Source organism: Diorhabda carinulata, chromosome 6 (assembly GCF_026250575.1).
Source record: "Diorhabda carinulata isolate Delta chromosome 6, icDioCari1.1, whole genome shotgun sequence".
Taxonomy (NCBI): domain Eukaryota; kingdom Metazoa; phylum Arthropoda; class Insecta; order Coleoptera; family Chrysomelidae; genus Diorhabda; species Diorhabda carinulata.
The window spans coordinates 21,491,696-21,504,139 of NC_079465.1; the positions used below are offsets into that span (position 1 = coordinate 21,491,696).

Genomic DNA, 12,444 nt, shown 5'->3' on the forward strand with positions numbered 1-12,444 from the left:
CTGTTCAAGTTTCTGATCAACCTTGGGCTGCATGCCGTTCCTAGTTGTCACCCAATATCTCAATATAGATTATCTTTGAATGTGGCGTTTTAAACTGGTTCATAATCCACCTCCAAATCAATCTCCATTCAACTCATCAATTTATATGCTGCTTCCAGAAGATTCAGCATCTTTGTCTATTGTCTACAGTTATCGATTATAACTAATCGTTGTTGTTTTCGTCTTTTGAAGTTTGAAAATAGGTAAAACTAAAAAACTTTCGGTTGAAACTCGTGCATTCATCGCAATACTTCATATTTTAGGTAAAAGTAGACTACAACGTGAAAAAATATGCTTTGGTGATAAAGGGTGGCATCGAAAAACCACAACCGCTGAAGATAAACGTATTGTATTGATCAGTAAACGTGATGGATTGATGGAAAATTCACGGGCCAGAAATAGTAGCTCGGATCAAAGAATCCAAGGATCTGCCTTTCAGTACTTCTACAATGAAAACAAATAATGAGAAATGGAAATCTAGCATTGAAGAAACCTTTTTCAAGACGTCCAAATGAAATTAAAAGGTTACAGAGGGCTGAAGAAGATAAAAACGTATGAAGATTGGGAGAGAGCTTTAAGTCAAAGTTGGAGGTTTTTAAGTCTTGAAGAAGAGTTTATATAACGAATACCCTGTATATATATATTCAAATCTGCTTCACTGATTGACAAATCTCATTCTCATGGGAATTAATTATTTTCCAAAACCCTTTCACGTGTAGGCAATTAATCTAAATCAAGCATCAGTTTGGTTTTAACAGTGTATGGAATTTAAGACTAATCCCGATTGTGAGCAAGTCTATTATTTAAATTTAATTCGGGATGAAATCCCTGACGACTGAGGTTGAATTACGAAGCTGATGTTCTGTTGTAAGCTGCTTTTGAAGCCGAAAATAAGGCTAAAACTAGGTGAAATTTGAGAGGTGTCTAAAAACTAAGGGATTCTTGATGACGAGGGATCAGACCTGAAAGTAACTAAGATAAATTGCCTAAGAATTAAAATTTTGGTGTGGTTGGGATGCGGATATGATGAAGACAATGAAGATTGTTGTAATTTCTTAACGTAGACACGTAAAGTATTCAGTTTCTTTGTTAGGATATAAAACGAAATGAAAACAAGTAGAAGGTTATTAATAATGAATAACCCACTGCTTAAACGCATGAAATTTTCATAGTATTATCATTTTTAGTCTTCTACTATGACATATATTCAACTTTGAGCGCTTTTCTACTCAATTATTTCATCGTATCTCAACATAACCACCAACTGAATTGAGATGTAACATTTTTACATCCTGTAGGTACAAAAATATATCGAAAAGTTTGTTATAGTCTATTTTTATGAATATACTCAAATATAAGTTGTGATTTCGCAAGTTTGAAGACATATAACTTAGAAACGAGGGGTGGTATGAGAAGTCTCGAGACACCCTGAGTTCAAACCAGATTTTCTTTGTTTAACCTTTTTTCTAATTTAAAAACTTCTGATCTAACGATGGAAATTTGTGTGGACCTTTGTCGAGGTTTCTGCAGACCTCTGGGGGTACACCTAGACCACTTTGGGAATCTATCTAACGATGAAAATTTGTGTGGACCTTTGTCGAGGTTTCTGCAGACCTCTGGGGGTACACCTAGACCACTTTGGGAATCTATCTAACGATGGAAATTTGTGTGGCCCTTTGTCGAGGATTCCGCAGACCTCTGGGGAATCACCTGGATCACTTTGGAAATATATCTAATGATGGAAATTTGTGTGGACCCTTGTCGAGGTTTCTGCAGACCTCTGGGGGCACACCTGGACCACTATGGGAATCTATCTAACGATGGAAATTTGTGTGGACCTTTGTCGAGGTTTCTGTAGACCTCTGGGGGTACACTTGGACCACTATGGGAATCTATCTAACGATGAAAATTTGTGTGGACCTTTGTCGAGGTTTCTGCAGACCTCTGGTGGTACACCTAGACCACTTTGGGAATCTATCTAACGATGGAAATTTGTGTGGACCTTTGTCGAGGTATCTGCAGACCTCTGGTGGTACACTTGGACCACTTTGGGAATCTATCTAACGATGGAAATTTGTGTGGAACTTTGTCGAGGTTTCTGCAGACCTCTGGGGGTACACTTGGACCACTTTGGGAATCTATCTAACGATGGAAATTTGTGTGAAACTTTGTCGAGGTTTCTGCAGACCTCTGGGGGTACACCTAGACCACTTTGGGAATCTATCTAACGATGGAAATTTGTGTGGCCCTTTGTCGAGGATTCCGCAGACCTCTGGGGAATCACCTGGATCACTTTGGAAATATATCTAATGATGGAAATTTGTGTGGACCCTTGTCGAGGTTTCTGCAGACCTCTGGGGGCACACCTGGACCACTATGGGAATCTATCTAACGATGGAAATTTGTGTGGACCTTTGTCGAGGATTGCGCAGACCTCTGGGGAATCACCTGAACCACTTTGGAAATATATCTAATGATGGAAATTTGTGTGGACCCTTGTCGAGGCTTTAACGGACCTCTGAGGTTTCACCTAGACCACTTTGGGAATCTATCTAACGATGGAAATTTGTGTGGACCTTTGTCGAGGTTTCTGCAGACCTCTGGGGGCACACCTGGACCACTATGGGAATCTATCTAACGATGGAAATTTGTGTGGAACTTTGTCGAGGTTTCTGCAGACCTCTGGGGGTACACCTAGACCACATTGGGAATCTATCTAACGATGGAAATTTGTGTGGACCTTTGTCGAGGTTTCTGTAGACCTCTGGGGGTACACTTGGACCACTTTGGGAATCTATCTAACGATGGAAATTTGTGTGGACCTTTGTCGAGGTTTCTGCAGACCTCTAGGGGTACACCTGGACCACTTTGGAAATATATCTAATGATGGAAGTTTGTGTGGACCTTTGTCGAAGATTCCGCAGACCTCTGGAGAATCACCTGGACCACTTTGGAAATATATCTAATGATGGAAATTTGTGTGGACCCTTGTCGAGGCTTTAACGGACCTCTGAGGTTTCACTTAGACCACTTTGGGAATCTATCTAACGATGGAAATTTGTGTGGACCTTTGTCGAGGTTTATGCAGACCTCTGGGTGCACACCTGGACCACTATGGGAATCTATCTAACGATGAAAATTTATGTGGACCCTTGTCGAGGTTTCTGCAGACCTCTGGGGGTACACCTGGACCACTTTGGGAATCTATTTAACGATGGAAATTTGTGTGAGCCTTTGCCGAGGTTCCTGCAGACCTCTGGGATACACCTGGACCACTTTGGGAATCTATCTAACGATGGAAATTTGTGTAAACCATTGTCGAGGCTTCCTCAAACCTCTGGGCATTCACCTGCATCACTTTAGGAATCACTGGTTTGAAGTTTGATTTTTTTATTTTTTTGACAACCTCACTTTCATAAAAAATGATTTTCATATGAAAATTTACCAAGAACTACTTCTTACAAACCTAATTCAGTATCGGAATCAGAAGATGAATTGCTGCAGTCAATATTTAAAATGAGATTGGCTTGTACCAGTTCAATCGGGTTTAGTTCGCAATTATATGGTGGATATGTAACCATTTTATTAAATTCTTATTTTTTTTCAATCTATATTTATGAGCAGAAACCAAAAAATACAGTTCTTCTCTCCCAGAACCTGCTTGGAACTCAATATTCTTTGTATTTAGTCAATACTGTGAATATTTTTTTGCTTTTGTTTCGACTACTTGGTTGTGGGCAATTTTTCTAAGCATCCTGAGTGATAATTTGGATCACTATTAAACAGTTATGACAAAAAAACACCACACATCAATCATCAAAGGTGGAAAATCCACTGTTACTACATTGAAGGTCTATCAGCAAGATAAAGGAAAAGTTTCATCAAATTTAGCAGTCGTAGGCTTCGCAGATGATCTGGTCGATTTAACCTTCCGTCTGGCGCATTCAATTGTCATACAAATTTTCTGAATTTCTCAACAAAGAGCAGAGCCTCCTTCCCAACTGCTTTCTAGGAGAGACGCAGAGACTACAGAGGTAGCTCAATTCACAAGGAGTTTGGGAAAATTGACGGTTTAGGACGGTTATGGAGCGAGCTGGTTTCATCTTGTTATTAATTTTTAAAGAATCGAACTTCTTTGATAATATTAACACTAGAAAGGTCAAGAAAAATTGGTAGCTGTCCACAATATGGTCCAATCATTCGTAGATATCTAGATAAAACTATGAGGATCTGGCAATTAGAAACATTGCCATATGAAGATGTTTTAAATATCTCTTAGCTGTTAAATTCCCACGAAATAAGGACCAATAAATCTTTCCCTGACGATTCCAATTCAAATATATTTTTCTTTTCGGGGTGCTGGGTATGTTTTGATTGGATCCAGTCGATTTGAACAAAACCTGCTCTTCCCGATTAAACTTAATTCTCTTAAAAGTTTTTATAATGTGGTTCGATTCAGTTCAGGGTGATCCTCATCATCACTGAACGACTGAAGCTCCTTTACTACTAAAAATCCAAAACCTTTTTGACTAATGAAGAGTGGAGTGAGATCTTTGTCGGCTGTAGTGTCGACTATAATATCCTTTAACAGTATTTGGTTTTTTAGCTTCATCAGACCCGATTGGGTGGAGGATTTTCTTCTTTAATTAAGTACATTTGCCACTAAAACAAAAAAAATCCTGAATAGGAGCTACTGAAAAGGAGCAACTGAAAAATTGTCTAATATATTTGTAATAAATATCAACTTTCATACATCAAAATATTCATCATTCAATTTGGACCATTTCTTAATATGGTTTTAGAAATTTTCATTTGAAAGGCTCAGATCTAAAGTTTACTTACGAAACACTTTCTTGCTATTGAAATCCGATTTATGAGTATAGGAATTATAATATGATATGATAATTCTTAATTTTAAGGGTGTGAGAACAGAAAATCTATTAGACGTTCAGTATCAAGTATGCAAAATTGGATAATTGGACTTCAGAAGGTATTTCAAAAGACATAAAAGTTTCAACTCGACTTTGTATGGTTGGCAATATATTCTTGTAGTCATTCTTTAGCATACAGTTGTCTTTCTGGAATTTCTGCCAACTCCAAAATATATAAAAAAGAGTGTGTTAGATCTAGAAGAGAATTTTGTGTTTTGGCCAGATATGGCAACTGCTCATTAAGAAAAGAAATCTTTTGCAGAGTAGAATATTCCATCTAGGTTCGTAATGTATCTCGACTGAGGCTGATTAAACGTTTTCGAGTGAGCAAACAGACTGGACATTTAACAATTTTTTCATAAGATAAAGTGCAAATAATAGAATTAAAACAAACAGTTTGTACAAATTTTTTTGTCCTCGAACCTATATTGTGTTAAATCTATTTTATCCAACAATTGTTGTTGTTACTAATTAATGACTGAGACGACGACACAGCTAAATAACAGAAAAAATAAAAGTATGGGAAAAAGTAATTTCAATTCAATTAATATGTTAAAAATAGTTATTAAAATAATGGCACCATTTATAGTTAATAATTGGATTAAAACAACCAATTATTTCACGAATATAGTCATTATTCACTGTTGATTGAAAAGATCTGAAATATTAATTTTTTGTCGACGTTCAGTACTGGAAAGATTTAGCAGAACATTCACTTCTCTCGCTAATTATAGCAATGCAAACACTAAACAAATTAATGTTCAAAACGACAAATCCTCTTGTTCCAATTTATGTCTGTTGTTATTTCAGTTTTCTCAGTTCGTCTATTTTTTTTTTCGATCCAATTTCGTTTGTCACGACGTTAAATTTATCACTAAAAGAATGCTAGTTGAATTAAGTGGATTAAAACAGTTTTATTTAGCTTTAGAATAAAGAAAACAAGATGTTTCAATTAGAGATTGAAAAATAATCGTGAAATGTCAAACTTCGGATGTATAAGAATATAAATAATCAATTACAAAAGGAAAATCCGATGTACGGTGTTGTAGAAAATCAAAATGAAAGGAATTGATTATTTCAAAACATTGTTATAGTTTTCTTATTCATTCAAAGGTCGTTGTACGGCTAAAAACACAGAGCACGATCTTTACCTATCAACTAAACGTTCAGAATTAGTTAAGGGCTCAATATTTTACAATGCAAAGAAATGCACAATCACTTGCCAATTGGAATCAAATCGATATCATCTTTTCCCGCATTTCGCAATAATTTGGTGTCATATTCTGTATATTAAAATGTTGTTGTATTAGTGTCTTTATTTAGTTACTTTTTTGGTTTTTTTGTCTAATAATTGTAACAATTTTTTGACAATAAAGAAATTTTTTCTTTCCCTCTCTTTTCTAATCGTGTTCGATATCAAAAGTGATCCAGAAGACCATTGGAATCCGGAAGACCATTGAAATGATAAATGGACATTGACAACAAACCCCAAAAATGGGGATGAATAGTAAAAAATACACAGATATTGACCAGCCCAACTGATGCACTACCGTAAATGAGAAATGGAAGTGTGAGTTAAGTTCCAAAATCAACTATTTATTTACAAATCGCGTCATCTCACCTAACATATCAGAAGAGATGACGTACTAACTAAGGCTGCGTGCGTTTCTCAACGTGGGGCACAATCCCCACAGTGGGAAATTCGACGGTAAAGGAAGGGAATCCGAAAACGGATTTGAGACGAGCTTAGCCCTTTCACTTTGGTACATTTAAAAACAAAAAATAGATTTCGTTGCCAACATTGGAATAAAAAAGCTAATTCTCAAATAATTGTGATCAATAAATATCATAAATTTGTTTTAAGAAACCAAAATATAAACTGAGTAGATGGAAAAGAGCTAAAATTGAAGGAGAAAATGAACTAAGGCAACTCGTAAATAATCTGAGAAGCTTGCAAGGATGTTGCAGCCAATATAAATGAATGTGTCTGATATATCAAATGTGCAGTATCAAGAAGAACTCGCAGACATGCAAAATGAAGAGTAAGTTTGAGCTTTATTTGAGTATAAAAGGAGTAGGTATAAAATATCGAAATTCAACCAAATATTCAAGAAAACTATTACTACAGGTTCCATCTTCATCTTTAGCTAAATATGGATTTAGTGCAGTTAATTATTTTGTGGTAAAAAAACTCTTGAGACTGACGCCTAATTAGAAATATTAAATTATCATAGAAAAAATCTTTATTGAAATTATTTCGAATTTGAATCTCAGTTTTTCATTATATGTTTTGAAAATTTACAGTTGACTTTGGAAATATTATTTGAATTCAAAAGTTTGCAAAAAACTCATCTTGTAAGTAGATTTTCGGGCAAAGAACTTCAATTTAGAATTGCGGGACAATGTATTAAAACATTTACTCGTTTTTCGGTTGGATTTTCTCAAGAAATTCCTTCACTTTAGACTTGTTAATTGTTTTGTCTATATTCCATGACTATATTTACTTTGTCTATGTGCACATATTGTAAATGATATCTTAAAATTGAAATAACCTCACACTTCTTGACAGATGACAGAATAATGCAACGTCAGTCAGTTGTCAAAATGGGAGTGTTGTTCAGGGGCACCAACCCACTACAGAAAATTACCAAAAATCGTTTAAGAATGAAGCTCATTCGTACACGATAATAAGAGCGAGTTAAACGAAACAGAAAAAAGTCATTCACACATCAGATTAGCACTAAAGTTGATTCTTAATATTCCAAGACGAAAAAAAAATGATTCTATGAATCGTTCTTATCATTCTCTAGTTGAAAATTTAGTTCAGAAAGACTAAAAAAGACGCTTTTAAAGCACGTGAAACTGTACGTATTTTGATTAAATAATTACAATTTATGATATTTTTCTCCAGAATGTCTCTTTATGGCAAATGGTTTCCGTGGCATGTGCAACGATCCAAAAAAATCTTCATATTTCCTAAACCATAAATTTTCTCGAGTTAAACGGCGATTTTGAAAAATTAATTTATGCTATCTTTAGATTGTATAGGTTGTCCCTGTAAAAACTACGTCAACAATTGGGTATGAGGTAAACTGTCACGTTTAGTCTCTGACGATGATAACTTGGTTATCGAAACGCGCGTCAGATAGTGTAATTTAGTGTAGTGGTAGTGTGAAAAGTGTGTTCAATAACTATGTCTTTTGTCAAAATAGAAAAGTGGATGACGAAATGAGTCAACAGTCTGTGAAATTAGGATCCTCCACGTTCTTCGCTCCCAGGTTCAAAACCCTTACCAACATGATTATTGTAATTAAAAAACCTTATTTTTTGGTTCCAGAATTTCAAGAATAGTCTGAGCCAAGATTGGTTTCAACCAGACTGATCCAACAACATTTCAAATAAATCCATGCTGGTGATATTCCATTTGATGCCTCTTGGATATTTTCGTGGGAATACCCCATCAAAAACTCTACAGTAATAATCCAATAGACGTAAATCAGATCTAAGGGAATATCAGTGGAGAATTAGCAACTTCTGTAGATAATTCTCGATAATTTCACTTCGCGACTAGAGGGATTATCCCAAACTCAAGCAGTAAAAATCACTGCATAGTCCTAAAGTGCAAGGATATCCAATAAATTCAAATAATTCCATGCTGGTCAGTTAGTCTTGAATTCACAACATTTTGAGAAACCACTTAGGATATGCCACGGTTTGTTCAAGGATGGAAAGGATGCATTTCAGAACCAAAGAAGAGCTAGAAGAAGAGGTCTTAGGCAATCTTCGCAGGCATCTAAAAATGTTGGTGATTATGTCAAAAAATCTAAGCTCTAAAAACATGTTTTTCATTGTGAAAATTCGTACGGATCATTATTTTATAGACAATCTTTGTACATCTAAACTGAATCAAATTATTTCGAATCGAAACTATGTGTTCTCAATGAATTTACATACATTTCGCCTGTTTGTTCACTATGGACACAAACAACATTTTAACGCAACGTGGAAATTATCCAATTCCATTAATTTTAATAATTTTCTTGCAGGTTCTTCGAGTTTATATTCTGTGTAGTTATTTTATCGATATCGTGTGATTCGAGTTCTCCTTGTAGAAAGACGCAGTATCGGTGCGATGACGGTGATTGTATCGAAGTTAATAAATATTGTAATGGTGTCAAAGACTGCAAAGATGAGAGTGACGAGAAGGAAAATTGTTCACGTAAGTTTCCCCCATTATTTAATCCACGTTAAGAACATAAATTACTCGATCTAAACTGTTCTTTTCAGAAAATTGCTCATAATAGTATGTATTATCAAAGTTTTGACTTTACCTCGTGTTTAATAAGTCATTACACGCGAGTAGATTACTATAGTTTATCCACAACAACTAAATATTATTGTTTATTCGTTGCTATATTATTAGAAACACTGTTATTTCATTCTAACAAATATATTGTCTGGTCTATTAAAATATTCTTTAGATTTCAAATAAATTCATAAGAAGTAGTCGAGAGGAGTTAAATCGGGGAATTTAGCCGGCCATTCGATGGTTCCAAGTCTTCTAATCCACCTATTGGGAGAAACCTCGTTTAAATAATTTCTGCACGTGAAAAATACGGTGGAGCTCCGTTCAAAAATAAATCGATCTATCGTATCTGAATGATTGACATTAGAAAAAAGTCTTTGTACAGTAGGCACTCAAAAATTTGATGAAAAAATCCTTGCCCTCAAAAAATAAGGGCCAATAATTTTATTTTTAGTGATACCAGTCCAAAAGTTCATTTTTTAGGATATTGAGGGCGAGCCTCACACATCCAGTGAGGGTTTTCTCTGCTCCAATATCTACAGTTCCATTTCTCTTTTTTGTCACATAGTACATAATAACTCTAAAATTGAATTTATTCAAAGAAAAGTCACTTTCTAACCTAAGTAAATATAAAATATTCAAATCTATTCACGCAAACAAAATTTCGACAGGTTTGAGTCAAATTTATATTCTTTCAAAACGTACTTCAATTTGAAGCTTGTTAAGAAACAGATTTATAACATTTAAATTCGCTGTTCGCTTAGTGCTAATGCTCCATGCCTTCTATAGGTCCCGGGCTCGAATTTGTTTTTGAAATATCAATTTTTTTCACGCGTACAAAACTAAATCGAAAACATTCAGTAGTGTTTTCATGATAAAATTATGAGAACAGATTTTTTGTATCAAAACGATATAATATAGCTAAATCAAGAAACATGGGTATTATTAAGGTCGACCAAGCAGTTGTATAACGAGAACATTATACAACAGTCGAGGATAAAACAATTTGAACCATTCCTAGCTATATTATTAGGTGAATTAAATACTGTCTTTTAAAGATATGAGTTATTAATAACAGTTTTTTTATGGATTGAAGCTTCTTCACTTGATCTTCTTCGATGCTTCTAAATTTTCTAGTGAACGCACTTTTGTGGTCCGATTTCGTGGTTGGTGCAGGATTTCTAGCCCGAACTTTTCTCTTAAGTTGATCCCATGAATAATCGATAGCATTAAAGTCAGGACTATGCGATGGCAAGTTGTGAATACTGCCGTACAAAACCTGAAGTAGGTGGACAAGCATTACCCTGCATTAGGATAAAGTTTTAGCCGATGAAACGACGTGATCCCCTAAAATTCCTTCTATATTTTTTTATGTAAAACGCTATCAATCAATGCTAAAGAAACGAGCTCCAAATCTGCAAGCCATACTTCAAAGACTACCGAATCTGCACCTTAGATTAGATTAGAGACTGTTGAAGTATTTAGCGAACGAATTTAAGATGGTGGTGTTAATGGTTTTTTTTATGTCCAGGCACACCCAAATCCTGAGTTGCAATGCCAGTCAGTTCTTTATTGCATTAAACTGAATCTGATTGCTTCCCTAGGAAACAACAGCGTTGTTTTTAAACCTTTCTGGGGTGTGTTCATCGATTGCGACCTCAATCGATCGGTCTTTGAGAAAGCTACTAAGCCAACCACGAAAAACTGTGAGATCTCAATTTATTTAGAAGGTTGTCATGTCAAACCCTGTCAAAAGCGTTCTAAATGTCCAGTGTGATCACTTGGTATTCTCTATAGCTTTACTACATACTTTTATGACTTTGGCAACAACTAGACCTAAAGCAATTGATCGTTAGTTGTTGGGAACTGTCCGTTTTTCCTTTTATTGGTATAGTTTGAACCCCAGAAAGTTTTCAATATGTAGTGTGGTTTTATTGATGTCCAAGCCTTTGAGAGGTTTGGCTACATCTCCAGGAAGGCTGAGTGATAGTTTTTCCCGCGAATCAAAACTTGAATTTGTAGCGAACATAGGACTCGACAAGTCCGTTTTGTCTTTTGCAGTCACTATGATCACATAATCATTTCCATCAACGATGGAAATTTTGACTTGCTATTTCTGTTACAAGCCAAAAAGATCTCGTTCCATTCTGGCAATTGACAAGTTTTTCATTTTTTTATTATATCATTACTTGCAAGCATCTATGGCTTTGATGCTCCGGTAGTTGTTTAATTTTTTGCAGTACAAGATGGCGGCTTTTGAATCTCTAAGCCAACCATGGGTTGGACGCCCATCCTCAAAACCATTTTCGCGCCATAACTGACAACAGTTTCACGCTATTCATCAGCTCGTCATGTAGTAATTGACAAGTTTTTCATTTTTTTATAATATCGTTACTTGCAAGCATCTATAGCTTTGATGCTCCGGTAGTTGTTTAATTTTTTGCAGTACAAGATGGCGGCTTTTGAATCTCTAAGCCAACCATGGGTTGGACGCCCATCCTCAAAACCATTTTCGCGCCATAACTGACAACAGTTTCACGCTATTCATCAGCTCGTCATGTAGTAATTGACAAGTTTTTCATTTTTTTATAATATCGTTACTTGCAAGCATCTATAGCTTTGATGCTCCGGTAGTTGTTTAATTTTTTGCAGTACAAGATGGCGGCTTTTGAATCTCTAAGCCAACCATGGGTTGGACGCCCATCCTCAAAACCATTTTCGCGCCATAACTGACAACAGTTTCACGCTATTCATCAGCTCGTCATGTAGTAATTGACAAGTTTTTCATTTTTTTATAATATCGTTACTTGCAAGCATCTATAGCTTTGATGCTCCGGTAGTTGTTTAATTTTTTGCGGTACAAGATGGCGGCTTTTCAGTTATTCAGCAGCTGGTCATTTGTAACTGGAGACTCCTTTATGCTTATAGTTATCATCTACTTAACAAGTTCTTCAGATATCGTCCGCTCTGGCCTCTTACATCTGTTTAATGGGGTTTTTCTTCTGAAAAACAGTGATGATGGGATTCCAATTTTGCTTAGCAGCTATAGGTTGGAGTGTAGACTACTGATGAGGTGTCAATGATTGGTGGTTCATCTTGTGTGTGTGAAAAAATCACAGTGTCTTGTTTCTTTTTTACATCTGAAACTTCTCAGACAACCCTCATACA

The 12,444-nt window shown here is 35.6% G+C and overlaps 1 protein-coding gene across 1 annotated transcript in view; it reads left to right on the forward strand.

Annotated features, from left to right (window-relative positions):
* Window positions 1-12,444, forward strand: part of LOC130895692 (uncharacterized) — a 159,096-nt gene that overhangs the window by 30,506 nt on the left and 116,146 nt on the right. Inside the window, exon 2 of the mRNA XM_057803158.1 lies at window positions 9,017-9,189. Within this exon, the coding sequence (XP_057659141.1) occupies window positions 9,017-9,189 (173 nt within the window). The remainder of the gene's footprint in view (window positions 1-9,016; window positions 9,190-12,444) is intronic.